A 27,817-nucleotide genomic window follows, 5' to 3' on the forward strand; every position below is an offset into this window, starting at 1 on the left:
CACTGTGGTGTCAGGACTTTTCTCAGAAAAAAGCACATACACATAAGAAAATGGTAGCAAGGTAAGACAAAGGGAAATAAAAGAGTCTACTATATTTTCCAATTCATACTAAAACAGCACCTATTCCCTTAACTACATATTGCTACACTGTTTTTTATAGCTTAGAGTTGGGTTGAAGGACATCTTAATACAGTACTACACAAACAGGATCGTAACATCTTTACAAAAATGACCAAAACACCTACCTACTACGAAAAAATAAAAGTCACCAAAGATTTCATTGAGTGATGCTGCTGTCACTTAAGACTGCATAAGTCACTAACTATTCATTTTCCCGTAGACTATAACAAAATTTCATAAAAGTAACAGCTTACACACTGTTGGAGCAAACTAGAAGAACTTTGGGGACTGGATGGGAACAATCTGGAAAAATACAAGTTTGAAAGACAAAATGTCCTGCAATTATTTATTGTGCTGCATATTCTTAATATTTAAAACAGGTATGGAGTTTTGGAAAAACACACACACCTCTGAATAAAGTAATAATTAGCAGTGAAGAATCTATTCTTGTTGGCCTCTAAAGCAAAATTTAAGAACCAAATGCATGAGTTAGCCACCCCAAGTAAATTTACACACCTGTTGCTGAATTTGTCCAGCCTGCACCACAATCTGTTCTGTTGAACTATTGCTGTTTGCTGTGTACTGCTCCATTGTTTTTGTAGTGCCAATCCTCTATTCAGTCCTCAATTGGAAACCTAAAAAGCAGAGAAGATTTCAAACAATGATCAAGATCTGAATACACTTATGATAACTACAAATGTGTTAGGATACCTGAGCAGAGTCCTCCTTTCCTTCAAATAATTCCATTATTAAATAAACTTCAGCACAATACATTTGAGATAACTCTTGTGCAGCCAATACAAATAGTGAATGTGGCTATGGAAGGGCATTTCAGAAAGACAAGCTTTCATCTTTCTTAAATGGTTAAGTTTCATTTTTGTTTTCTATACAGTTTGGCTTAAAGTTTTCACTTAAAAGCACCTTAGGCACAAAAGATTTTAGATTCTGCATACCCAGATTGTTGCCTGGACATTTCATATAATCTGCATACTACAAGATCCTGTCATTCTGTATTTTTGTGCTGTTTGTGTATATTAGATACTCTGTTCTTCTTTTATGCTGCTTTTGAGATAATCTGTATGTATTGTGTATCCCTAATTATTAGGATTGTATTTATATACAGTGGGACCTCAGTTTACAAACACAATTGATTCTGGAAGTCTGTACTTAACCTGAAGCGTACTTAACCTGAAGCGAACTTTCCCATTGAAAGTAATGGAAAGTGGATTAATCCGTTCCAGACGGGTCCGCCGAGTATGTACTTAAACTGAAAATACTCAAACCGAGGCGTACTTAAACCGAGGTATGACTGTAATTAATTTGATGTTTATGCTCTACAGATACTGTATTATGCTACATTTGTGTTGTATGTTGCAAACAATCCTGTGGTCTTCTGATGAAGGGTGGCACAATTTTTTAAAAAGACAAATAAACAAATTTAATTGATTTACAAGGCTCTTTACAACTTGGAACAAGGATACCTTAAGAACCCCAACACGTTATATTCCTGAGCAGTCACTGAGGTCTTTGAGAGATTCACTGTTAATGCCTTTCCCACTAACAGTTCAGATACACATCTTTATCTACCAAGAGCTGTGTTTTCAATAGGTTGAACCAATTCTGTGGTGCTTCCTCCCAGATGGGATCAGACAGGACCCCTCCCTATTGAACACCTGGTGTTTGGTTAATACGTTTTCTGTAGGCAATTTGAGTTTTCTGATCTTATAGTACACTGTGTAGAAACTGCAGTATTAAGCAGCATTTACAATTTAAAACACCAAACACTGTTTCCATGGCCTTAACCCAACAACCTCCTATCCAACAATTTCCCATCTGAAAATTCAGATAGAGCCACCATCAGACCAGGCAACAAACTGCATTCTAAACTATTTCAAAGTAATAAGGTTTATAACACACTCTGTAATTTTCTCTCCAAAATGCCCTGTTGCAAATATTTAAAATGCTTGCAACAAGAATAAATTGCACCCAAGCTGATGTGACAGAGAATTCAAAGTGATGTTTCAGGCAATAGGGATCGGGGTGGGGATGGAATGCATGCTCTCCTAGCCCTGTTCCATCCAGTGCTACTCAACTCTGGAAGCTGCACCACCAGCAGTGCTTTTCTGTCCTACAGGTAACATCACAATCACAAGACTACATAGCAGAAATCTATGCTGCAGCTCTTCCCAAAATTGGGGCGAGACTGATCTGGGAAGGAGTCTATTGCAGATTCTGCTCATGTGTTGTGGGTCTCCTGAAGATACATTAGCAGTGGGTAAAGAGTACCCTTCAGGGGGTTCCATGCTGCACAACCAATGTCAGAATGGACTTACTGCTTCTGCTTCTATGGTAACCTGGAAGCAACTCCAACTATGGAGTCTCCTTCCCTGACTTCCATGCCATGCTGAATATCTGCATGCTGATCTACCTACTTCTTCTTTTCCCCTCAGCATTACTGCTGTCTGGAACCCAAGCAGGGCTAGGAGAAAACCACTGTCAAAGGCAGGCAATCAAACCCAGCTGTTAACCTACTGGAAACTGAAAGCTGGAGATAAATTTACTTTAAGCTTAAGCTCACACTCACCAATTGGGAGCAGATACCTAGACTGAGCAACCTCCAGCAGAGCCAAGCTGCAAAGTAAACTGTGAACAAGCAACAGCAGGATCAGAAAGGTGTGATAGTATTATTTGGGTGGCACTTCAGTTTTTCTGAAGTGTTCACATCACCTCAGGATTAATCTTGGAGTTGGCTAAGGAAGCAATCCAAACACCTGTATAGCAGGCTTAAGGCAGCAGCCTAGCCTCTGCCGCATCCACAGCCCTACTGCTCATGCTGGTGAGCCACCTAGTTCAGCCCTGCCCCTGTTTGATGTATTTCCACAATTTCCAGCAGTAGCTTTGGCCTGTCAACTGTTTGGGTGGGTGCACTGACGTACTCCCTTGCTGAAAACAGAGCTCCTTGGAGGGACACTTCCACCTCATCCAGATGATCTCCAGCATAGCTGATAATGAGCAAGGGTGCCCTGCCCATGCATTCATTTGGACAAAATTTGGAGAGCAGGACCCCAAAAGATGGCATATATTTTAAACCATGTAACTAAGTTGATACAATACAGGCATCCCCAAACTGCGGCCCTCCAGATGTTTTAGCCTACAACTCCCATGATCCCTAGCTAACAGGACCAGTGGTCGGGGAAGATGGGAATTGTAGTCCAAAACATCTGGAGGGCCGAAGTTTGGGGATGCCTGATACAATATATATGCCAACTGTCTTTCAGCTGAGAGGTCAAAGAAGGGGCCTTAGATGTTGCTGTTACTGCCAAGTCTTCACCTCTTTCTTTGTTTCCAGCAGAAGAATGTTGCAGATTTCTAACCTTATGAAGATAGATTGGCAACTACCTACTGCAACAACTCAGGGTGGATTACATTTTAAATTTCAATCCTTGCATTCTCTAAAAGATCAACACAAAGCTCAATAAACATGGCCACCAAGAAAAGCTTGATAACATTACTGCACTAAATCTTGAAAACAAAAAAGCAAGAAAAATATAAGGTGGTAATGTTCCATGTAGGCATAAGAAACTCCATAGATTTATACTAGATTTCATTTTTACATCATTCATAGGATAATGAAATCATTACCATAAAACCCAATGGAAAAATAATTGAACTGCAAACATGAAATTCAGGCGGATGACAGAACACTCCATTGTAATGCAAACATGTCAGCTAAGATGAAGTTTAATGCAGAAGTTTTGTTTTTTTGCTGTAGGAAGGACATCACAAAACCACCTCACCTCATCAAATTCACAAAAAAGAGACTAAATTTCTAATATGAGAGAAGAATACATGCTATAAAAAGATACTGAAATCTAGCATGACAAATAAGGGAGAGATGCCTGCCTTTGTGTAGCGAAAGGCCCTATCACTTGCAGTACTGGGTCTCAGCGGAGAGGACTTTTTTATGACAAAGGCCAGAGCTGGGCCCCAAAACAGGCAGGAAGGGTTCGCAAGGGACCCTGAGCCCTTTGGTCTTAGGTTGCCGTGATCAGCGTCCAAGCTAAACTGACCTCGTTGGGCAGTGGTAGGCAGCCACACGCAGGGTGACGAGTCCCACACTGGGTACAGCCGTGTCAGCTTGGAGGGAGAACCGGAGGCCGCTTTCCCCCTTCCAGGAAAGCCACCCCCCATAACGCGACTTCCCCTGGGTTCCCCACACTTTCCTCCTCAGCAACCTCACCCCCAACCCAGCGAGGGCCACAAAAGGGCATCCCAGAGGTTTCTCCGGCGGCCCCGGGAGCACCGCGCCAAGGGCGGAACGGCACGGACTATCCCTCCTCGTCGTCTCCCCATTGGGGTGACCCTCCCGGCTACCCCATCCCGCCTCAGCGCACGATCCGGGCGCCCAACGGGCCACGTCCACTCGCTGCCCCAGCGCTCGCCCAGCCTTAGCCCGCGCGCGGCCTTCTGACTGGCCACTCGGCCCCGCCAATCCCGGCTCTTGGGCCGGCGCTCGGGGGCTCCATATTGGCTGCTCGCACTCACCGTGCCTTGCTCCCCCGGTTCGGGTCCCGCTCTGATTGGCTCCGCCACCGGTCCCCGAAACCCAATCAGCGCCTCCACTCAGCCGCCGCGCAAAATGGCGCCCAACCCCCGACGCTCAACAAAGAGAAGACGAGGGTGGCCTCCGCGCAGGCGCCGCAAGAAGAGCTCCTCCCGCCGAAGCTTGCGCTGCTTTGAAACTGCGCGCACGCGCTGTTGGAACAGTCGTGCGCTCCCTCGTTAAGTCGCCTCGTTGCCTTCTACTTTTAGAAAGCTTCTTTACGCATGTGCAGGGCAGGATAATTTGTGTCTGTGTTTCCTATGGTAATTTGTGCTCTGAGGCGGCACCATAGAGTTCTCTGCCTAGAAAGGCATACGTGTAGGTAGCTGCCATTTTGTATCTTGCGTTTACGGGAAACGGGGGGGGGGCTTCCCCTCCGCCGGCCAAAACAGAGTGGAGAGCGACGTTACACGTTTGCCCTTACACGTTGTCGGTGGCGGACAGCGCCGCTTTTCCTCGGGGGTGTTAGTAGCTTCAGCTTTTGAAACAGGCGAAGGCGCCTTCCGTTGTGGAGACGCCTAATAGCTCAGCAGCCGTTAGGGCAGGTAGTGGGAACGGGTGTCAAGGGGGCGTTCCCCGCTTTTATTTCTCATTTACCTCAGAAGGCTGTAGGCAGAATAATTATACCGAAACTCTTGGGAGGCTATCTGTAACGTGTTAAAAAGAGCCCCCTAAAGTAAAGCCGGGGGGGGGCTTATTTGATAACACACACACACACCCGCCACAGGGTTTTCCGTGCCTGGATTCGTATTTATTGGGGCTGCTGTTGCCTGTCATTCCAGTTCGTTTTTCCCATAGGAATTTCCATTTATTCCCAGTCTTTACACCTGAAGAAATCCTGGAAAGCCCTCGATGCTATGGCTGCAAAAGGAGAGCGAGTGCGTAGTGGAGTCTTTTCCCCTCCATCTTATAATTCAGCAATTCTGTCTTGCTGGTGTTGGTGTTTAGTTCTCGTAGCAGGAAAGCGGGGCGTCTTAATTGTAATTTTGTGCAATCCTATAGTTGTGATGTAAGGGGGCGAAAGTTTAGGTATTTGGTTTTGATGGTCTATTAAGCAAATGTATTCTCAAGACTCACAATTTGCTTGGTACGCTAAACCTGATAATGAGTCCAGTACTGTACTGGACTCGGTTGTTTCCCTTAACACAGCCTTGCATCGAAAGCGCCGCGAAAAGGTTCACTGGTGCAATATTGGAGCCGTAAAGTTTTGGATCCTGTCTGACTGTGACTGCCACCTAATGGGCTCGTCAGGAAACTGTTCACTCAATTGGCAGTTTTAAATTTAATATAAATAGGCATGTGTTGAACAAGTCCTGTAGTAGTCATTACTGTTGTCTTTCATAGGTGGTGATGAAAGAATTCTATTCATTTTCTTGTAAGCTTTAGGTTACAGTACAGTAAATGATAGAATACGTTCAGATCGACACACACACCTATTCACAATCTGACAGTTGATTATTATTTTGGAAATGGTTCTCTGTCAGTCAGTCATGTTCACCTGTTCTATCCTTGTTGATCCTACACCAAATGCCTTTAATAGAATAAAACACCAAGTATAAAATGGCTGGCATTTTTGCAAGTTAGTTTAAAAATGCTACTAATTCTCATGATGTTTCCCTCTAGCTCTCTCCTCTTAAAAAAACAAAGCAAAACAAAAAGCTTGCCTGATAGCCATGTTTGTTTTCAGTCATTTGGCTGAAATTTTCCATTTGGCCTTGCTGCAAATATATCTGCCAGGTTTTCATAATCCACATTTTATAATGTAGTAAACTTAGAAGATTCAGACTCTTTGGGATAGGTATTCGAGTTTTGAATCAGTGGGATCCTAGCTTCCAACTGTGCTTTGGGCGTTTTCCATTTTGGCCTGTATAAGAAATTAATTCTCCCTGATTGTCAGACTTTGATAGCACTCAAAAGAAAGCTGTCCAATTCATGTTCTTTTCTGAGGCTGCAATTTTAAGCAAATCCCTTTGAGAACAGAGTGGCTTCTGTGTAAACATAATGAAGGTCCGTCTCATAGACATGCATCTTAGTATGAACAGAAGTTCATGCTTCTTTTGTTGTGAGTTTAGCTTTGTCATTCTTGTAGCTTCCTGTGTGCAGTAGGTCATTAGTTGGAAATTGTCTGAGACTCCCAGCAGGAAATACTGTGTGTGGTGATTTTAAAAAGCTTTCATACTGTTTGTGATGAATGTTGACATTGGTTATAGAGTGGAACCTCGGTTTACGCCTATCTCCGTTTACGAAAACCTCCATTTACGAACGCCACGGACCCGGAAGTGTTTACATCCGGGTTGCGTGGCGTCGGATGAGCAGACGTGATCTGCGCAGCTCACACATGCGCAGAAGCGATCTGTTCTGCGCATGCGTGCGCAGAAGTGCTCTATCCGTCTTTCGCGCATGCGCAGAAGCGTGCCTTCGGCGAGCGAATGCCTCCGCGGAACGGATTGCATTTGCAAAGTGAGGTACCACTGTATTGCAGACATCAGGCAGCCAGAGGAAGACTGGCTATTGCTTGCTAGTCCTGAAGTTCTTGTACTGATTTTGTGTTAGGTAGTACTGTTTCTAAATGGAATCACATAGTTAAAACAATTAGTGGCTCAGGGGCGTACCCAGGATCAAAACTAGGGGGAGCAAGTCGTTCAGGGGCGGGGCCAAGGCACGGGAGGGGAGGGGCCACAAAGTGGGAACGTGGGCGGGGCTACGGGATAGAAGTTTCATCCTGGGCACCGCCCCAGGGGAGAGAGCGCGTGTGCGGCCAGGGGAGTCACAATAGGGGGGCCCCGGGCTCCACTTTGTGGGGGGCAGCGCGGCGCCCCCTCGCCACCTCCACTGACGGCTGCCCCGCCTGAGTAGGAGAAGGAGAGAGGGAGGGCTGGCCGAGCAACCGAGAAGCTGCGTGCTCGAGTTTCCTCCGCTTCCCACAGACTCGGCGGGGGCGCGAGCTGAGGTCCGCCCTCCTTTTCCTCCATCCCTCCCCGGGGGCAAGGCCTGGCTCTGCGGCTTAGAGCCCCTCCGCCTCCTGCTGTGAAGCCCCCTCCCCTTTCTTATCAACACTTTACCATAAAGTTCCAGGATTGGTTAAAGATTGTGCTGCAAACAGATTTCAGAATTCTTTAGTCCTAGCACATGCCTAAGTATAATGAAGACAAGAATGCATTGATGTGGATACTGGCAGCACAACACAATGCATGTTTACTTGGAAGTAAGTTCCACTGCCTTAATGGGGGATTTACTCCTAGGTGAATGTGCATCGTTCTGAGATGGTAATATTTGGAAATTCATCAAAACAAGCCTTAATTATTGTGTTGGGACTTACTTGGAGTAAAAATGCACAGGATCAAAGGAAGGTGTCAGTGACTTAGATCAGCGTTTCTCAACCGCTGTTCCGCGGCACACTAGTGTGCCGCGAGACGCTGGCTGGTGTGCCGCCATGTGCGGCGACGAGAAGGGCGATTTGCAGCTCGGCCAGGCGGCAAGCCACGTCCCGGTACACATGGCTGTTGCGAAAGTTGCCGTCCAGGGCGCTCTGCACGTCCGCCTCCCCCCAGATCTCCAGCAGAGCCCGAGTCTCCAGGTCCGACCACAGGATCAATGGCAGGCAGGCGGGGGCCAGCCGCCCGCCTGCCTCGCCGCAGCCCCTCCTCCTGCTGCTCCCCCTCTCAGCGTCCCCGGCAAGGCGGCAGTTGCGGCGGCCGAGATCCCATCCCTTCTCTCGCCGGCGGCGCCTCACGCGCCCCGCTCTCCACTTCTAGTCCACCAACCGAAACTTTCCACACGCAACGAACGGGGCCGGCGGCGGCGGCGGCCTGACGGGCCTGGCTTTCCTCAGCCTCGTCTGCGGCTGTCGCTCCCTCGCCTCAGGCGGTGGGAGCTCGGTGGTGGTGGCGGCAGCGGAGGAGGCTGCGCTTCGAGGCCCATCGCCTTGCGGAGGCCGGAGGCCGCGGGGCTCGGGGAAGAAGCGGCGGCTGCCGAGAAGAAGGCGGGCGCCGAGGCCGAGCAGCACCGGCGCGGCCTCTTTCCCCTTTCCGCTCGCTCCCCGGCGGGCTCAAGCCGGCCCGGCGTCAGCAGCGCGCATTGCGCTCCAGCTGCCCCCTCCCCTTCGTGTGCGCGCACACTCACATCCATCCACACACACGCCAGTCGCCCAGGTTCACACACAAAGCAGCGAGGGTGTCTGTCGCACAACTTGGTGATGGTGGGAAGAGGGGGGCAGGAAGGCGAGAACAAAATAGGCAACGGTCTCCTCCCGAGGAAAAGGCGTCGCGTACCTATAGGGCGGCACAGAGTTGGTGTGCCTCGTGATTTTTTTCATGGAACAAGTGTGCCGTGGCCCAAAAAAGGTTGAGAAACACTGACTTAGATGGTGGCACTCTTTGTGATACTGAATGTTGCCTGGTGTTCTGACTCAAATGCCTTCTTTTTTTCTTTTTTTCTATCCTCAGATCATGTACATAAAGGGAGACCTTTTTATGTGTCCTGGAACAGACTCCCTTGCTCACTGCATCAGTGAGGATTGTCACATGAGTGCTGGCATAGCTGCCATTTTTAAGAAGAAGTTTGGTGGTGTTCAAGAGCTCTTGAACCAGAGTAAGTAGTAAAGGAAAATTAATGCCTTATGTATAAAAAATAGAACCTAGGTTCTTAATACAGTCGTACCTTGGAAGTTGAATGGAATCCATTCTGGAAGTCCGTTCAACCTCCAAAACGTTCAGAAACCAAAGCGCAGCTTCTGATTGGCTGCAGGAAGCCAAATCAAATTATATATTGCCTACTTTTTATGCCCTTTATGAATAAATGTGTTGAGGTGTGTGTGTTTGTATGTATGTATGTATGTATGTATGTATGTATGTATGTATATGTATGCAAGCACACATTGGGGAGTAGGGTGCCAAACTGGGTCTTTGACCTAGGTGAAAAAAATCCTAGTTTTGGCTCTGATAAAGATGTTCTAATTTGTTTTAGAAAAGAAGACTGGAGATGTGGCTGTTCTGCAGAGAGACAATCGATATGTGTACTATCTGGTAAGAGCAGGGCACATGATAGGAGTTTGGGTACACAAACTGATTTTAGCAGAGAGATATCTGTCTGTATTAGTATTTTTGCTTCTTCATTTGTGAGCGAAAGATAAAAACACCCTTATCTTAAAGATAATCTTGCTGTGATGCAACTTCAGCAACAGCTTTCACTTACATAGGCCTTTCATTAAAAGTTCAAGTGCAAACTGTTGCAGAAATTGAAGTTGTTTGAGTGGTATGTTATTTAGTAAATTTCAGAATAGTCTGTACCATCCAATATTCAGATGATCACAAACAATACCTTTGCTTGAAATCTTATTTGAAAACACACAGTGACTCAAGAAGTGGATGTATTCACATTCCTATTATATCTGTCTGGAGCTAAGTTGGGAACTGTGTTAAATGCAATTTAGCATGGTATATTTCTTCCCTTTTAATATATCTCTTTACATATTTACATAGACAATTAGATATCTTCTCTTTTTGCTGTTATACTATGCTCCATTAAGAAGTTCCTGGCTGTGTGAAATTTGTTTGTTTATTCAGTTGAATCATATTCTCCAAAAACACTCAGGAGCTGAAATATTTGCTTCCTTGTTTGTAAATTGCATTTGTAATTTGAAGTATGTCTGCCTTTTTCTGTCACATTCTTTCAAAACAGCTATTTACAAATACGTATCAGCAGGAGTAGTATGGTTAAAATTTTGTAACAAAAAAAAGTGTTTTCAAAATATAACTTTGCAGGAGCCTTTAAAAATAAATAAAACAAACATAAATAAGAATATTTACCTGCAGAATCTCAGTGTTTTTAACATCACAGGGACCAGGTTTTAATTTGTGTGTGGCAGCTATAATGCCATTTACACGTCCCACTGACACTGGTGCAAATTGCAAGTACTTAGTCTTGGGACTGCAACTGAAGGCCCAGATTTTAGCAAATTTTAACATGTCTCAGTTTGCTAGTCCAAGTAGCCAAATTAATGATCTAGATTCATGTGATCTATCTTTGGTTAGTATCAACAGTATTGGCTAAAAGTACCTAATATGTAAAAGAATTTAATATAATGCCTCAGCAACACAATCCTTTAAGTATCTACTTAGAATTATATCCCACTGACATCACTAGTCTCAGGTTGTACAAGATTTCAGCCTAAGACTGCAATCCTAAATATGCTTACTAGACAGTGGGTCCTATTGAATTCAATGCAACTTATTCTGAGAAGGCATGTGTAACATGGGATGTAAAGATGCCTAATCAAAAGTATGGCTAGTCTGCATTTAACCTTGCACTTGCTTTCAGATTACAAAGAACAAATACTTTCATAAACCTACCTATGGCAATTTACAGAAGAGTCTGGAAGCTATGAAACTCCACTGCATGAATAATGGCGTAACTTGTATTTCTATGCCCAAGTAAGCAAATTTGATACTGGAAAATTACCGCCACATATTTGGGAATATTCATATGATACATATATCTTAAATAGTAATTTTTTTATTATTTTTGGAAAATTTCAAATGCTTTAAAATGTATTTTTGACTGTGGAACTGAAATGCATGATGAAAAGCAAATTTCCATAGTAAGTCCCAAAGACCTAGGAAACAGATAGGTCTAGTTATTCCTAACTTTTAGACATGGAAAGAATTTTGTCCTGTATAAAAGGTAGCTACTTGAAACATCTAAATAAAACTATTAGGGGGTTGCTAGAATTCATTATTCTATATATATTTACAGATGGCATATGTGTGAAAGAGATGACATTTTCTACTTCGTTTAAGTTTACAGTCTAGAAATTATGGAGGAGAAAATGAAGATATTTGAGGCCAATGTATAACACTGTGTTTTGGAGCAGATTTATGCTTTTTGAGAAAACTCTGCTCGGACCACCTCTGAGGTGATAAAAATATTGTGGAAAACAAAAGCAATTGTCAGAACTAAAGCCTGGAGTATTATATAGATGATATGCTGAGAAATCTAGACATTAGTAATATTTAGATGATCCAATAATATGTCTGTTTTAGCTTGCTAACTTTCTTGCATTTGAGTACATACTTTGCTGGAGTTTTGAGGGCAACTAGTTATTTATTTTATTTTTTGTTGCATGTGTAAATGGATGTACATCTTGTTCTGATGTTTCATTCAAATCTTGATTTGGTTATTGTTCAGCGGACTTTGTGTTCTCTTTGCATGCCTGTTCCCTCCCTCTCTTTTTAGTTTATGCTGACGTCTAATCTGGATGTAAGTACTTCCAGTCCTGCCAATCTAGCAGTTCGAAAGTACGTCAAAGTGCAAGTAGATAAATAGGTACCGCTACAGCGGGAAGGTAAACGGTGTTTCCGTGTGCTGCTCTGGTTCGCCAGAAGCGGCTTTGTCATGCTGGCCACATGACCTGGAAGCTGTACGCCGGCTCCCTCCACCAATAACACGAGATGAGCGCCGCAACCCCAGAGTCGGTCATGACTAGACCTAATGGTCAGGGGTCCCTTTACCTTTATCTTACTTCCAATTCAGATTTGGTTTGCAGTAATCATAATTTGCCTGATATGGATGTTATGGCATACAATCATTACAGTAAAGCAGGAAGCAAGAGGAAGTCAAAATATGCAGAAAGAGGAGGAAATGCAACTGCACATAGCATAGCCCATTCATGATGCCTTGACCATTATTTCTTCATGACCTCAGAACTGGGCACCAATTCATGACTGACAGACCTGGTGTATTCATTTTGTGATGCTATTTGTATGTGAGACTAGTAATAATTCTAACTGGCTTTGCTTGGGAGAAATTACGAGTATTATGATTAAACTTGATGCTACAGAATAGCAATTTTTAGGATATTTCTCAAGGGTGAATTGGCAAGAATGAATGTGTGGAAATACTTGGGCATTCTTTATCTTCCAGGATTGGGTGTGGACTTGACCGCCTGGATTGGAATAAAGTTTCAACCATGCTTGAAGAAGTATTTGAGGATACAGATGTTAGCATTACAGTTTATTCTCTGTAATTATTAGGGCAGTTTCTCTGTTAATACTGTTGTGACTGATTTGGAAGACGATGATGGTATGATCTTGTTTCAGTTTTCTTTACTCTTGCAGACATTTCTCACCATTACTAGTGTCCAAGTATGGACAGTGTTTTGTAGAAATTTACAATTGGATGTATCTAGCCAGCAGATGAGTGTGCTTTACTCAGCAGACAAACTTACAAATTAAAAACAAAGAAAAATAAAGGATTTGCATAGCTGTGTTTTGGTTAGTGTAGCACTTTCTGCTATGCAATCATGTGTTTCAGAATAATGTGAAAACTATGGGACCTCAATGGTTAACTGTTGCAGGTCTTATATGCTCTGTTTAAAGTACTGTAATTAGATTTTCCTATTCTGTGTAAATAAAATACCTTTTCCAAGAGAGTGAACTGTTTAATTTTTGAAGTAGTGTTGTATCTCTTTGTGCACATGCAAGGTCTGATATGTACATCTACTTCAGGGCCGGATTTAGGTTTGATGAGGCCCTAAGTTACTGAAGGTAATGGGGCTCTTTATATGCCCAGCTGTCCTTTGTCAACAACAAATTGTTGCTGGTTTTTGTGTTGAATATATGCTATATGGTAATTTATGGACCTAATAGATATCTAAAGCCATTTGCACATAACAAAATATGTATTTTATCAAAGTAATTGTTGAACTGAAATACAATTAAGAAGTTTATCTTATATTTTGGAAATGTACACCCATGGTGGGTTTTTTTCCTTTAAATTTTTTGGGGGGCCCAAGAGAGTGGGGCCCTAAGCTATAGCTTATTTAGCTTATACGTAAATCCAGCACTGATCTACTTCTGTTGTTGAAATTATTGGGGTATCCTGCATATGTATGAGGTCTGTGTGTATTGGCATACTGTACATGTGGAATTCTGGATCAGTTCCATTTAGTCCATTTGTTTCATAAACCAGATATTGCTGAGCAGCAAAGGAACACATCAATATTAAATAACATGATTAAGCAACTATTAAAAATACCTCTTATATATCTGACATGGGATTTTTCTAAGCCTTGCCCAAAACTACTTCTGCAGCTCTTGTTCTTGCCATACATGGTCAGAGCTTTCAAGGTTGCTTCTTGCAGAAAAATGAAAGCTCCTATAACATACAGTAATACCTCGGGTTACGAACGCGATCCGTTCCGGATCGCAGTTCGTAACCCGAATAGTTCGCAAACCGAGCGCTATGGGCGCCGCCATTTTGCGCATGCGCAAAGCGCGCATTCGCGCGCGCACGGCTTATGCGCGCGCGCGGCGAAAACACTTCCGGGTTTGCGCAGGTCGTAACCCGAACTGTTCGCAAACCGAGGTGGTCGTAACCCGAGGTACGACTGTATATTAAAATAAGCGTTTCCCTTAGATCTTTATGTGCAATAAATATAAGAAGATAGGTATTATCCAATTAGCATATTTCATTAAATTAACTGAATAGTGTGTCCCTGAAAGGATATAGGTACCAAAAAGAAATTGTGCAAAAATAAAGAAAGGCTCTGGGAGCAAATTTTTCATTTCCCCATATGTTTAATGTGGAGAATCTGTCACTACTGTGGTCCTTCTGTTGAAATCATCAATATCCCTTTTATGCGATCTTCACATATTTGTATCACAGAGCATTTTGCAGTACATTGATCTTGGAAGGGAACTTGTAAATCTTTATTAATTGCTTTATTAACTAAGATGTCTATGCCAGTGTTCCCGAACTATTTTTCTCATGGACCACATGAAAATCTCAGAGGGTCTTGGTGAGCCACTTAATATTTTTTCTGCCTGTTGTAGCACACTGTGCTAGATGCAGTATGCTTTTTAATTGTATTTTTACTGACACATCATGGACCATCTGAATGAAGCTTGCAGAGCACTGGTTCCACAGTTTGGGAACCCCTGGTCTATGCTATTACACATATCTCATCATATTGTAATACATTCTGTGATCTAGAGAACCCCTTTAGGCAGATGCAAAGGATTATGTAGGTCTACCAGAATTTTGGCACAGGATTATGTAGGTCTACCAGAATTTCTCCTATGAGCTGTTCCTTGCTTTGCTTCAGAGGTACACCAGCTGTTTCCCCAAACTGGAGCTGGTATGGAAGAATGACCATGCTGAAAAGAAGGATTAAAGCTGCCACACATGTTTCTGGATTGGGACCATTGTTTCTTACCTTTTGGGCGGCAATCCTATATCACTTTACTTGAAAGTAAATTCCATTGAATGTAATGGGATTTTCTGCTGGGTAGACATGTAAGGAAGCTGACTGTTCAAACAAGTGAATCTGCAGAGCGTATAGCAAGATTTGGGCATAATTCTAAGTGAATTCTAAATGAATTGTCAGATAGTGGTTGAATAGCAGGACCTACGTATACTTACGGTATTTTATGTTCTCTTAAAGAAGTTCTGAAATGATAAAAGAGCACCACATTTGCTAAACTTATTTAATTTGCATTATTGTTTTGGTAAGCTCTTTGGTGTGGTTTGACTTGTTTGTCAAAAGTTTTCAGTGATGAAAAAGCTTTGCACTGCAGATTGTTAACTTCATTCCATATCATTATGCTTTTTCTTCCCATGTGAGCAGCAGCACTGCAGGTTTATGTATTTCAAACAACCAAATGCCTACATGCAGCATAATAAATGTATTTTTAGTCAGCAAGGCGACATGTCAACCAGAGACTTGTGGTGTTGTTTTTCTTTTTCAAAGCAGCTCTGGAGGACCGAAGGGGGAGTCCCAGATGTCAAAGTATATCATGTTTGTCTCTCCATAGGGTTGGCAGACTTCACACATGCTGGCCCTGGGGAGAGAAAGGGAGACTTGAGTTGCTTTTCTCAAATGTATGGGGCTTTATTGCTCAAAATAACCAATGCCTCACCAGTTTGTTCCTCTTGCATAATGGACAAAATGATATAAAATAGCTCTCCTTTAGCTTGGGGTTGGGTGTTTGCCGGATGTTTTTCTTCACCCCTTGCCAAGTTCCTAGAATAAATTCTATGTGGCACATCTTGCATTTTAGAATAAGGTTTTGTCTTAGAATGAGGTGCCTAAGATTCCTGTTGACATTTTATATGGAAGCTGGTATAGGACTTTGATTGTATACTGATGAGGTTCCAGATGAGGTTTGATGTAATGTCATGTGTCTGTTTTATTAGCATTTGTTTTCCATAATATTTTAATCTGTTTCCTTTTTTCAATGCCTGTTTTAAATAAATGGGATTCAAAGTAATGAATCTGAACAGCAGGGAAAATGTCTTTTGAAGTATGCCTCTAGAACTTGTTTGTTGTATATTTGATGTATAATATAATAAGATTACCTGTTCCGACAGAGCAGCAGATACAGCCCAGGGGATGGGGCCATAGCTTAATGGTAGAGCACATGGTTTGCATGCAGCAGGTCCCAGGGCTCCTCTGAAAAACCTATTTATTGAGCATTCATTCTGATTTGATGGCACAAAGCTAACATGGAGCTTAGGCTATGTTTGTTCTCTTTTGTACATTAGATCTGCTTTGCTTCTGGGGTGGTTATACGACAGTGAGCATTCATCCTGAACTGCTTATAGGTGTTTATATATCTTCCCATTGCTCATTCATTCATCCAAGATTTTTCAGTGCATTTCCAACCGCAAAAAGTCTTTTTTATGTGCATTTGTCACATTTGGGTGACACAGTGTATTAATCCACTTTAATTGCACAAACCTAAATTTTCAGTATGTGCTTGAATCCCTTCTGCAAAATAGTGATGGTCTGGAGGCATGCCCAGTTATAATTCCTGGCATTTCTAGGTAGAGTTGGGAAAGGCTCTTATTTGAAATCTTGGAGAGCCACCACTGCAAGTCATTGTAGGCCAAGGTCCTCTGGGCCTCCATATATTGTTAGATTCCAGTTCCCATAAGCTCGGGGTGTTGGCTAGGCTGGCTGGTGTTGGGAGTGCAACAACACCTGGAGAGTCACGGGTTGATATGGTTTGAATAGGTCTAAGCCAACTTTCTGTTCAGATGCTACACTGAGGACACCTGCAAACCTGCTGCCATGTGGCAGGACAGTTGGTCTTCCACATATGCACAGGAGCTGCGTAGGGCCTCTGCCATACAGAAATGGTTTTGATAGGCATCTAGACCTCTCATGTAGCTTATGAAATGGACTTCAGTATGGCTCTTCTGAAATGGGGAAAATTTAAAAAATGTATCCAGCTCTTTGCTTTATCTTATTAACATTGGAGAGAACAAAATGTATTTTTTTCATGAGTTAGATGGTCTGAGAAACTACTCTAAAAAGGAGAAAGCTTTTCGAAATTAGTTTTCAGAATTCATTACGATACTATACTTACTTGAACCTCAGTGCAAAACTTCAGCAAGCTTTTCTTCATAATATAGGAAGTTCTCTTGAATGTCCTCCCAGGGTGTAAATGCCTTAGGTTCCTCACCTTCCTCCTGCTCTACAAAATTCTTCCATACATACTCAAAGTCTTGAGGCTTCATGATTCTCATTTTACAGCCAGCTGCCTTCATTTTCTTCAGAGCAGCTTGGATGTCAGGCTCTTCCCACATGAAGAGACGGCCCGTTATGATGGAGAGCTTCAGGTTCTTGTTCTTCTTCAGTGCCTTAGTTATCTGCTCAGCGCAGCCGACACAGGGGCTAGAAGAGACGTACCAGGTAACGTTGTAGCGTAGGCCAGATTCACATGTGGGCAAGATGGTATTGAAGAAGGCATCTTCAGCATGGGCTGCTGCATGTTCATCCTCCAGATAGCCCCGTAAGGTTTTTGACTCCTTGCCTTGAATCTCTATGATGTAGCACAGGAAGGTCTTGTTCCGGCCTGAACTGTATTCTACATTCTTGAACTGGAAATTGAAAAAGAAGGCTGGAAGCCGTTCCCTGTATAAAAGAGTGAAAGAAAGCCTCAGTGTTACACACCTAATAACACACAACCTCCTTAATCCATTGATTTCAGTGTTATTGGTGGTGTTAAGGTAATTTTGTAACCATGCTATTCCCTTCTAAGGCCTGAGACATAGAAGAATTGGGCAGTGACTAGATTTCCTGAAGATATTTAATTCCATGTTCAAGTAATTTGGAGGTGTATGGTAGAAGTTGGTGAAAAAGCTTTGGTATAACCACAAGGGAGTTGCTATTGGAATTGGGGAAAAGTTGGCAGAAATAAGTCGTCAGATGTTTCCAGCTTAGAGGGCGGGTTGTTTTTGCATCAGCTGTTTTTCAAGTAATCTGTTGCTGATATACCCAAGCTACCATAATTTCTCCTTTTGTGGTTTTAAAATTATTTGAAAGTAAGTATCTACAAACTAATGGTGATATATTCACCTGCCTGCTCTATGTTTCTATATTCATTTAAATCTACTGGTTGTTAAGATTTTTCGTTTCTTCCTTTACTTTTCTAGCTCCTTTCTTGTATCCAAGATGCCTCATCTTGAATTACTCTTGGTGTAATGCACGCACGTTAGCACTTAATCCCAGATTTCTACCTCTAAGAAAGAACCTTCTCTGACCTTTCTGCAGCAAGCTTAAGTTCAGACTCTGCTTGACTCATAGATGGGTCAAGATTTGGGATCTTCCATGATAGTTGCACTCTTCATTGCCTTGTAGAAGCTAGTCATTCTATTGTGTGGGATTCAGCTAGCAAGTCCCGCTAGCAGAAGCCAGCACGGGCTCCTGCTAGCACAACAGGGCTTCCTCCCCTCTTCTCCACCCGCATGTCCCCTTTGAGTGTGTGAGAGAACCCTCTGAACAGTGCATGGGAAGCAAAGAGGAGAATGTTCTGTCTGACAAGCTGGAAAGCTTGCACTGACAGAACTCTTGCCATAGCACTACATTGAATTTCTCCCACTGAAGTAGGAGAAGCATATCCAACCAGCTCTCTGTATATCCATTCTTCTGTGTGGGGCTTCAGCATTTCACTTTGCTCTTTTAACAGAGTATTAAGTTATATGATCTAACTACGTGCATCCATTTCTCTCTCTCAAAGCCCCATCTTGTAAAACTGGGCTCCACTGTATTTCCTACCAGGTGAATTCATCTTCATATTTCTGTCTACCGTGTTTCTCCTAAAATAAGACGGTCCTCAAAAATAAGCCATGTCAGGCTTTTCATTAGTAGAATAAATATAAGACATCCCCCGAAAATAAGGCGGGGGGGGGAGCAGGTCTGGCAAGGAAAGGAAGGCATTTAAGCGCCTTTGGAAGAGCCGGCAAGAGGCAACAGCGCGCTTGCTGGCGATCTTCTTTTCATGCCACTCGCAGTGGCCGTCTCCAGCGCCGCCGCTGTGCTTTGGGCCTTGGCGCGTGCCCACAGCCACCTCCGTAGCCCCTGGGATTACCGTCGCTGCAGCCGCGCTCCTGGGCGCTCTCGGCACTTCCCCCGCGGCCGCCTCACTGTGTTTTGCGGGGGTGGGAGCCGCTTTGGGGAGCGCAGCGCAGCGCGAAGAGCCTGGTGAGAGGCAGCTGCGGCTGCAGGTGAAGCCCGGGATCTGCGTGGGCGACTGGGGACGAGCGCCCTGAGCGCTGCGGCGGTGGCGAAGAGGCGCCCGATCAGCTGAGAAGTGGGCTGATCGGGCGCCTCTTCGCTACCGCCGCAGCGCTCAGGGCGCTCGTCCCCAGTCGCCCACGCAGATCGCGGGCTTCACCTGCAGCTGCAGCTGCCTCTCACCAGGCTCTTCGCGCTGCGCTGCGCTCCCCAAAGCGGCTCCCGTGCAGCCGCCTCTTGCCGGTTCCTCCGCCGCCGCTTCTCTCACAGCCGCCTCTGCGGCTGCTTCCTGCTCCCCGGCTCTCAACGGGTCCCGTGCGGTGCGCTGCTGCCGGCTCTCAACGGGTTGGGGCTCGGCGCAGCATGCTGTTGCCAGCTCCCGCTCGAAAAAAATAAGACATCCCCCGAAAATAAGCCGTGGTGTTTTTTTGGAGGAAAAATAAATATAAGACGTGTCTTATTTTAGGAGAAACACGGTATGTACCAGATGTAAGAGGCTCTTGGCCTTCAGAGGCTCAAACTAAATCAATTTCTCTTTAAAGTGCCATAGTTTGGTTTGTTAGTTTACAACATCTTTTCTGGAATTGCTCAGGTTCACTGGCTTCAAAGGAAGGATAATTGAACATGCAAAATGAATGGCAAATTTTTAGGTAGCATTAGGGTATACTAGACGTTGCAAGCTGATACAGTCGGCTGCAACTCTTATCATCCCTGATCACTACTCATGATGGCTGGGAGTGATTAAAGTTGTAGTCCACAATATTGGAGAGTGCTAGATTGGCTACCCCCTAGACTTTCTAGGATTTTAAGTGCCCGGTACACCCATGAAAACTGTTTGCTCGTTGTGGATGCCAGTATAGCTGCACTGTTTGACATAGTGCTTATGTCTATAGTGTCTGCTATGTTCTGCTTAATTGCAAATAAGTGGAGAGTGCATATTCCAGTGTGTGTGTATTCTAAACTCGGTGCTGGAAAATACCTGAAACAGATCTTGCCTCAAGGCTTTGAAGCCTCTGTCCTTAGCACTCACAAATTGTAGCAGATTGCTTGTGCCCCCTGCAGCTCTGAAATGCTTAGTTATTCATCACTGAAAGGGCAAGGGGAAAAGAAACCACATGTCCCATAAATCAGCCACAGACGTGCACGTCTGTGACATAGTTGCCTTTCAAGCTATCTTGTGTGCTGTTCAACTTGCCCCTAACAATAGCTGTTCTCTTCTAATCTAACAGCGATTCAGAATGCTCAAGGGACTTCTACAACACATTAAAATTCATAGTTCATTGAGGCTAGAAGGGACATAATAGCTGTGTGACTGACTTACTTCCCCAATTTGTTGCGTGAGGTTAATTATTTCTTTATTGCACATTTCTGTTCATTTAAAGAGGACTGAGCATATTATATATGTGAGTGTTGGGAAATACATATATCCATGTTTTACCAGTGAAGAAAATGAGCTATATAAATCTTACTGCCTTGGATGACTCCTTGAAACTAGAAGCTAGACATTTGGATATTTAGAGCTCTGTTGTAAACGTAGTTAGATCCCCTCTGTGTTACCTTGTCCCCTTACAGGAGTACTTTTAAAGTTATTCCCATGCAAGGAATACTTGTGGAAAATATTGGAACTGAAATTCCAAGTTGATTTATGAGGTAGTGCTGGTGAATTTATTTTCCTTAAGATACCTCCTTAAAAAAATCTCATTGCTTTGCGGTTCTAATATTCAAATGTTGTGTATTCCTTCTAAATAGTGAGTCTGGAAGCACTCTCTTAGATTATGGTGATGTGCAACAACCCACTGTTTCTTGTCTATCAGGCCCCATTATTTTGTTTATATACCAGTAGTTTTCTAGCTTAACTCCATTTGTCAAATTGTCTAGGAAACTAGGAATGTATGAGCCAGTATGATGTAAGAGTGTCAGATTATGACTTGGGGAGATCTAGGTTCAAATCATTACTGTACTCGCTGTGAAGCGCACAATTTATTAGCTTAACCTTTTTCATAGGCTTGTTGTAAGAACAAAGTTCTGTGTGTATGGAACTGATCGAACACTATGAAGAGCCAAACAACATGCTGCTTGCTGTCTTGAGGGACTTTGGAGCCACAGTATCAGGTATCCTCATGATCATGACAGCAGTCTGCCATTGCCAAAGAGAAGGGAGCAGGATTTGCACTTTGTGTTATTCCATCCTTTGGTCTGAAGCTATTTGTCTGATGGTTTAATTTCCACTGCAGAAGGATGCAGTGCAAATTAATGTATCTGTAGGAGTCTCATGAAATGTACATGGCAGCTTTAGGAAGAGTTAGAACACTATAGAAAGGGATAGGAGGATATTCTTAATTATAAAGATTGGTCAGATTCTCAGTGCAGGTTCCACAGCTGCTACACCTGTTGGGGACAGCATCAAAAAAACCCTGGCAAGACACTGTGAAGCTTTTCTAATCTACAAATGGCAATTGAAATGCTTGAACTACCATGGGATAATTAGGCAGAAATGCTGCTATGTTTGGTGTTTTTAATCCCCTCATTAGCTAGATATCTGGCTTCATCAGGCTGAAGCTTATAAATAAATAGAAAATTTGGTCTGAGATTCCTCTTTGCAGCTGCAGGGGTTATGTTGTTTTAGAGCACAAGATATTTAAAGAATAATAATTCTGAAGAAAAATGCCCTGCTTGTTTGGCTGCAGATATTCAAAGCTTTGATGAGACCACTGAATCATAGTGTATCCTCTTATATTTGGTGCATGCAGAGTAAGCATGTGCTTGGGTACCAGCAAAGAAGGGGCACAAAAAAACAGATTTTATTTTTGAAGAATTTGACATTTGACTTTTTTTAAAAAAAAGGTAGGCATCATGGGAAAAATCAGACATTTATTAGACTTTCCTGCATCCACTCCACACTCTTCCCCCATTTTTCTGTTTTATTATTTATTCTTTATCACCACCTAAACCAGGGGGCATAACAAAGATCTAAATAATGCAAGGAAATAAGATCCCATCATATGTTGCAATAAATCTGTTTTATTTTTGATATTTTTTGAGTTCTATGTATTTGATTATTATTTTTCTTACAGACACACACACACATGGGTGGGGAGATATGGTTTAGTGTTCTTACGTTGAAATACATAAAACCCAGCCAGATGGGTGGGGTATAAATAATAAATTATTATTATTATACATATGGGGGGCACTAATTTTTTCAGTGCATAGGGTCTCTAACAGTTTTAATCCAGCCCTGCTTGTATTGACCAACCTTACCCATGGAAAGCCATTAATTGAACTTAGAACTGGTTTCAAATTTCAGCTCACTATGAACTCCTTTGATCTTAGGCAGATAATACCTTTTTACCTTCTGCTTCTCATTTGACAGAGATGAGAAGAACTTTGGAAGTACCAATTGCAGTTCATATGATTATGTATCCGGTGTATGTTTTCTCTGCGAGCCTGTTTTGTTTCAAATCAATATTTAGTTCATTTTTAAAAAAAAACAGTTGAAATTGAGCCTACTAAAGCCTAAAAACCAGCAACAAGAAATTCTTTGGAAAGAATGCTTAAATATTGTAATACTAAGTGGCAGTACTGTATCAATATCTGAGCCTGTGAACACAAATGTCTCTCTGAAACACTGGGCATGCTGGATCTATATAAGATACTAGTTTAAATTATACTGGCAGAATGCCTCACCTCATGCAAAGGCATGAATTCTACCTAGCAAAAGCATTACAATAAGTTACAAACAATGAGCATCTTCAGAGCAGAATATGAAGGTTTTAGTATTCGGCTTAATGGCTTTGTATACATGACCTTGCTCCAGTGAACTCCTACTGCTAGTGTTCGAACTGAAGTCGTGTATATGTGATGTTGGCACAATCCACATCCAACCTGTAGCTTCCTGAGGAATGCTGCTGTTTGATGTCTTCATTCAAACCAGCTTCCATCTGTCAATTTTAGAAATGTAAGCCACATTACCTTGGTTAAACTGAGATCTTTACATTTTAGACAGCCGTTATGCATGTGCAGATGACAGCACCTGAGCAGCTTCATGAATAGGGTTGGGTGGGTTGCAGGCATGGGGAAGCCAAGCAGGCAGTGGGCATCAGGTGAAGACATCCCTGCCCATCTCTGGTATGTACATCAATGAGCAAGTGCAATTTGAAACACAGCAGGGCAAAGCAGCCTTGCTGCCTTTTAAGCCACTAATGTATAAATTGCCAGAGTTCCTTGTTGTTTAGTCAAGACCTACTACCTGATCCTTTTAATTGAAGATACCACTTAATGCTGAATAGGCGTCTAACTGGTTTGCATAAAAATCAGATCAGTTGTTCAAGTATTAAAATATAAGCATTCAAAATTAAAATACACAATAAAACAATATAATTAAAACATTAAAATAAAAACATCCATAATTGAAATGCACAATGAAACAAGCCCATATGGCATAGCTGCCAAGTTATCCCTTTTTTTAAGGGATTTTCCCTTATGCTGAATAGGCTTTCTCGCGAGAAAAGGGAAAACTTGGCAGCTATGCCATATGGTCGCGAGGTCAAAGGAATGCCTCTGTAAACAGGTGTGTCTTTAATATATGCACCATGATCATTTATGGCACAATCCAGTGCATGTCTGCTCAGAAGTTACCGTAGCTCCAATGGGACTGCCAGGTAAGAGTGTAAAGTAGGATTACAGCCTGGGACACCTAATCCCAAATAATTCAGCAATTAGTGGTGTCAAAAGTTTATATTTACAGTTTCTCTTGCTGCTATTTCTGGTAGAGACCAAGGAATGAATAGCATTTAGTCCTTAAACCATAGCTCCACCCAGAAGTGGCTTAACTCCATAGAATAGAATGAGATGATAATACAGTACTCATCAAGAGAGTATAAGTGTATGAAACTCGCAACCAGGAGCCACCTAGACTCTGGATGATAACAAAGCATTGTCTTCTTGGGGATTAGCACCTTGCCCTATTCATCTGCATTTACGTAGTTGGGTGGGCCTCATTCTTTTTCTCTACAACACCAGTACAGAGCATAGCGAAAAACAGTGTTGCGAACTCAAATAGCCAGCTAAGCTATGATTACTGCAAATTCAGATCCTTGCTTTAAAGTTTATGACCACTTTTGATTTGTTTCGGGAACTGAATATCGGGGCATAGAGATCATGGTAAGAGGATAAAGGTGTATAATATTGATGAATTCCTCACTACATATTGTAGTTGAAGTCTTAAGTATCACACTTACATGGTACTGTGATAAATATTATTAATGCTTAAAGACAGCGGCTCAAAAGATTTTTCTAGATGAATCAATCTCTATGATTAAAGATTTTCTGATTGCATTATATGCCTGCTGTGTTGTATAAAAACCCGTTAGATCTCTCAGATGACTTAGCGTTCACCTCTGGTCTTTTCAAACAATTTGATTTTATCTGCCTAGATACGAACCAAAAATTGCAGCTATAACTCTCCGTTTCAGAGTTGGAATAGATGCAAAGTCCCTCTAGTCCTACTCAGAAAGTTTCCTCTTTTTTCATTTTAATGAGGCTGCATATGTGGAAAAGGTTAACCAAATGCATGACATTCTTGCTGGCTCGTGGGAGGCTACACAGCCAGCAACCTCTTGCAATATGATTAAGCCCACAGGTGAGCATTTTCCCCACTGAGGGAGAATAACAGTTTCAGTGCCATAAATGATAATCATAAAATAAATACTTGCTGTGAGTTCATCCTGTTTGAATAACATTGCACCACAAAGCTTAGAAATAATATGGGTCCTCGTTCAGAGCAGTAAAACCTTGAACCTGAGGCACACCCTTTTTTAAAAAACAACAACAAAACCCTGCAAACATTGCGGTGGCCAACTTCTGCAAAAAAATCTTCTCTTTGTCTTCTGTGTTTTTGCTGCCATTGAGTATGGGATAAAACAGACCTCTTACCCTGTTACAATTTCGAAGGGTGGCAGCTCCTCCAGCTCCGGTGGCTTTTCGGCCTCCTCTGCATTCTCTGCGTTCTCTGCATTCTCTGCATTTTCAGCCTTTTCAGCCTTTTCACCGTTCTGGGAGGCTTGCGGCTGCTCCTGCTTCTCAGCCATCCTGTTGCAATGGATGTCCAAAGGCTACAGCAGGGGCCAAGAGCTGTGCTCAGGCTTCAGATGCAGAAATGTGACAGGAGGTGGTGGTGGGGAGAGCTGGAAGTTCCAGCCCTAGACAGTTGTCAGGAGCTATATATGGAATGGCAGTAATGACAGGGTTGGGTGCAGGCTAGGATGACTCCAGCACTCCTCGGATGTCACCTCTTCACTTTCACTCTGGCTGTGGCCTATCCCTTGCCTCCCTTTTATATTTAACTATGAAGTGACGAGTTCAGTGTGGGCGGATGATGGATGGAAAATCCTGGATGCAGAAGTAACCTATTTATCCCCAGCCATGACGGAAAACTGGCTTCAAGCAAGGCTGGCCACTGACCAATGTCCCTGGACAGTACGCCCTCCTCCTGTCCTCGAGGGACCACCCTTCCAGACTAGACGAAGGAGGAAGGCACAATGCCATTGTTAGCATTTTTAAAAAATGCACCAGTTGTTGAGCCAAAGGTTGATGAGGCCTTTTGTTGAAACCTTTACATACATATGAAAATTGTATCCTTTAAAACAGTGTTTCCCAACCTTGTGCCTCCAGCTGTTTTGGGACTACAATTCCCATCATTCCTGACCACTGGTTTTGCTAGCTAGGGATGATGGGAATTGTAGTCTCAAAACATCTGGAGGCACAAGGTTGGGAAACACTGCTTTAAAATGCCTGTTTCCATAGGGCAGGGATGCGTTATTGGGCTACAACTCCCATTAGCCCAAGGCAGCATGGCCAGTAGTGAGGAATGATGGGAGACGTGACCCTACAGATGCTGTTGGTCTATAAGTTAGCTACCTCTGCCCTAGGGAATATACTGAAAAACAGACTGAAAGTTGTTTGGAATCAGCACCACACACTGAAAGTATGTTGGGGGAGATATTCTGCTAGCGCAAAATAATCTGAAAGATTGAAGTTGTTCTTGAACCTGAGAGTAAACCCATTGTACAGGGTCTGCCTTTTGTTGATTCCAATACACTGGAATATGATAGCATTAGTTAATAAGGAATATATAGGAGAAGTATTATGTCTTTTAGGTGGCTGCTTTTTCTTCTCCACAGTCAGTCTATCTGGAGATGTTTTGCTCAGGTGGAATTGCAGTGAGGGGACTAGGAGCAATACTGCCGTGGTGCAATTTGATATTTAAAAAAATGAATGCAGATTGGGGCAAAGGGAAATGATACTGATGATGATGAGTTGAGAATAGGAGCTTGCTTGAGGCAGGTAATAAGCAGCTGGTTTTGAACAAGTATAAAAATGGCTAATTTTTTTGAACCCAGTGGATTTGGGTCCGGATCAGGAGGAAGTGAAGTGAAATGTGCAGATTTTGCCTATTGGAGCTCAGTAAGCTGTATATGCATTCGGGGGGGGGGAGGAATATAGCTTGCCTACAAGCTAGTTTGACCTGCAAAAGTTTGGGATGTCTTCATTGCTCTGCCCTGAGCTATCCAAAACTTCCTGAGGATGGAGATTGCATTGAATACCTTTCATGTAGGACTTAGACTATAAAGATTGAAAAATTCCAATGTACATTTTTATATTAACGCATTAATAATGCAAGAAAGTATTTGAAATAAGTGCATGCTGGATTTTATTTAACAGTTAACTGTATCTGTTTTGCTCTCTTACATTTTTATTTCTCCCTACTCCCCAGTATATTTTGTTGGGAACCACATAGCAGCTCCCCAGTGCCCAAAACCCTTTTGAACTCTCCAGTGTTTGACTAATGTGCTTCAACAAATCAAGTTTTCCTGCACAGTATACAGTAAGTGTTTGAGAATATGTATTCCTCACATTCACAATTCACAATTTATGAACATAGTATGAAAAGTGGAGCTATGAACAGGGAGCAGCCTTGCAGTAGCAGAAAGCATTTCTGCTCTTGCAAGGCTAGGCATTCTGTCTTCACTGATCTGCCCCTATCTACTGCAGCCACTTCTCTCCCTGCTCCAAGCTGCTCCTGCGAGGTGGGGGACCCTCCAGAACAATATGTATCATGATGCAGAGTGTTGCAGAAGATCGGAGGATTAGTGAAAATTGGGTGCATGCACAGAAGTGCTTTCTACTTGCACAAACAGCCAAAGGCACTATTGGACATATGATATAGAACCCAGCATCTTTAGTGATTTTTGTTGCTTTAAAGAGTTGAGCTGCTTCTTTAAGAACAACAAAATTCCATTAATACCTGCGGTATATGAGATTTCCTCCCATTCCTTTTAACTGTTTTTAAAAAGACCACTTACATAGAAGCTTACACACTTACACACCTATTGGTCTGTGGCATAACCAGCAGTGATTTCATTGGGCCTCTGGTAGCAAGCAGACGTTGTACACATGACAACTGCCTCTTGGACTGGGTTTTATTATAAAAATGAGACAGAGACAACAGGGGCTATAAGGCAAGCTATGATCAGTTTTTTCAATGGTATGGAATACTTTCCATAGGAAGCGGGTTG

At 42.9% G+C, this 27,817-nt stretch overlaps 3 protein-coding genes across 12 annotated transcripts in view; 1 reads left to right on the top strand and 2 right to left on the bottom strand.

Moving 5' to 3' along the window:
- Nucleotides 1–4,807, bottom strand: part of NFYA (nuclear transcription factor Y subunit alpha) — a 19,841-nt gene extending 15,034 nt beyond the window's left edge. For 3 of the 9 annotated variants that reach the window (XM_035122572.2, XM_035122573.2, XM_035122570.2), the window contains exons 1-2: nucleotides 4,666–4,806; nucleotides 637–755 (exon numbers count right to left, since the gene is read on the bottom strand). In XM_035122572.2, the coding sequence (XP_034978463.1) occupies nucleotides 637–711 (75 nt within the window). In that variant the 5' untranslated portion in view covers nucleotides 712–755; nucleotides 4,666–4,806. Of the gene's footprint in view, nucleotides 1–636; nucleotides 756–4,190; nucleotides 4,633–4,665 lie in introns of those variants that run through there. The other 6 variants (XM_060277028.1, XM_035122574.2, XM_035122576.2 and 3 more) reach the window with 4 other exon arrangements.
- Nucleotides 4,808–4,857: 50 nt separating this feature from the next.
- On the top strand, nucleotides 4,858–12,770 carry OARD1 (O-acyl-ADP-ribose deacylase 1). 2 transcript variants are annotated; one of them, XM_035124076.2, is made up of 5 exons: nucleotides 4,858–5,601; nucleotides 9,169–9,313; nucleotides 9,689–9,747; nucleotides 11,042–11,154; nucleotides 12,644–12,770. In XM_035124076.2, the coding sequence occupies exons 1-5, from the start codon at nucleotides 5,581–5,583 to the stop codon at nucleotides 12,744–12,746; spliced, it is 441 nt and encodes a 146-aa protein (XP_034979967.1). In that variant the 5' UTR covers nucleotides 4,858–5,580; the 3' UTR covers nucleotides 12,747–12,770. The 2 variants fall into 2 exon arrangements, with proteins under 2 accessions (XP_034979967.1, XP_060133013.1); XM_060277030.1 differs by lacking the exon at nucleotides 4,858–5,601 and adding an exon at nucleotides 8,811–9,066.
- APOBEC2 (apolipoprotein B mRNA editing enzyme catalytic subunit 2) lies at nucleotides 11,845–25,547 on the bottom strand. Its single transcript, XM_035122689.2, has 3 exons — nucleotides 25,176–25,547; nucleotides 17,092–17,639; nucleotides 11,845–15,561 (listed from the first exon to the last, which is right to left on the bottom strand). Exons 1-2 carry the CDS (start codon nucleotides 25,328–25,330, stop codon nucleotides 17,099–17,101), a joined length of 696 nt encoding a protein of 231 aa, XP_034978580.1. The 5' UTR covers nucleotides 25,331–25,547; the 3' UTR covers nucleotides 11,845–15,561; nucleotides 17,092–17,098.
- Nucleotides 25,548–27,817: the final 2,270 nt, after the last annotated feature.

Source organism: Zootoca vivipara, chromosome 7, assembly GCF_963506605.1.
Source record: "Zootoca vivipara chromosome 7, rZooViv1.1, whole genome shotgun sequence".
NCBI classification, from domain to species: Eukaryota; Metazoa; Chordata; class Lepidosauria; order Squamata; family Lacertidae; genus Zootoca; species Zootoca vivipara.

Coding starts and splice junctions, on each gene's coding strand:
- APOBEC2 (XM_035122689.2), bottom strand. CDS start 25,330: ATGGCTGAGAAGCAGGAGCAGCCGCAAGCCTCCCAGAACGGTGAAAAG. Junction 17,640..25,175: donor CCCTTCGAAATTGTAACAGG/GTAAGAGGTCTG, acceptor TCTTTTATACAG/GGAACGGCTTCCAGCCTTCT.
- OARD1 (XM_060277030.1), top strand. CDS start 9,037: ATGGAACAAGTGTGCCGTGGCCCAAAAAAG. Junction 9,067..9,168: donor TGTGCCGTGGCCCAAAAAAG/GTTGAGAAACAC, acceptor TTCTATCCTCAG/ATCATGTACATAAAGGGAGA. Junction 9,314..9,688: donor TCAAGAGCTCTTGAACCAGA/GTAAGTAGTAAA, acceptor AATTTGTTTTAG/AAAAGAAGACTGGAGATGTG.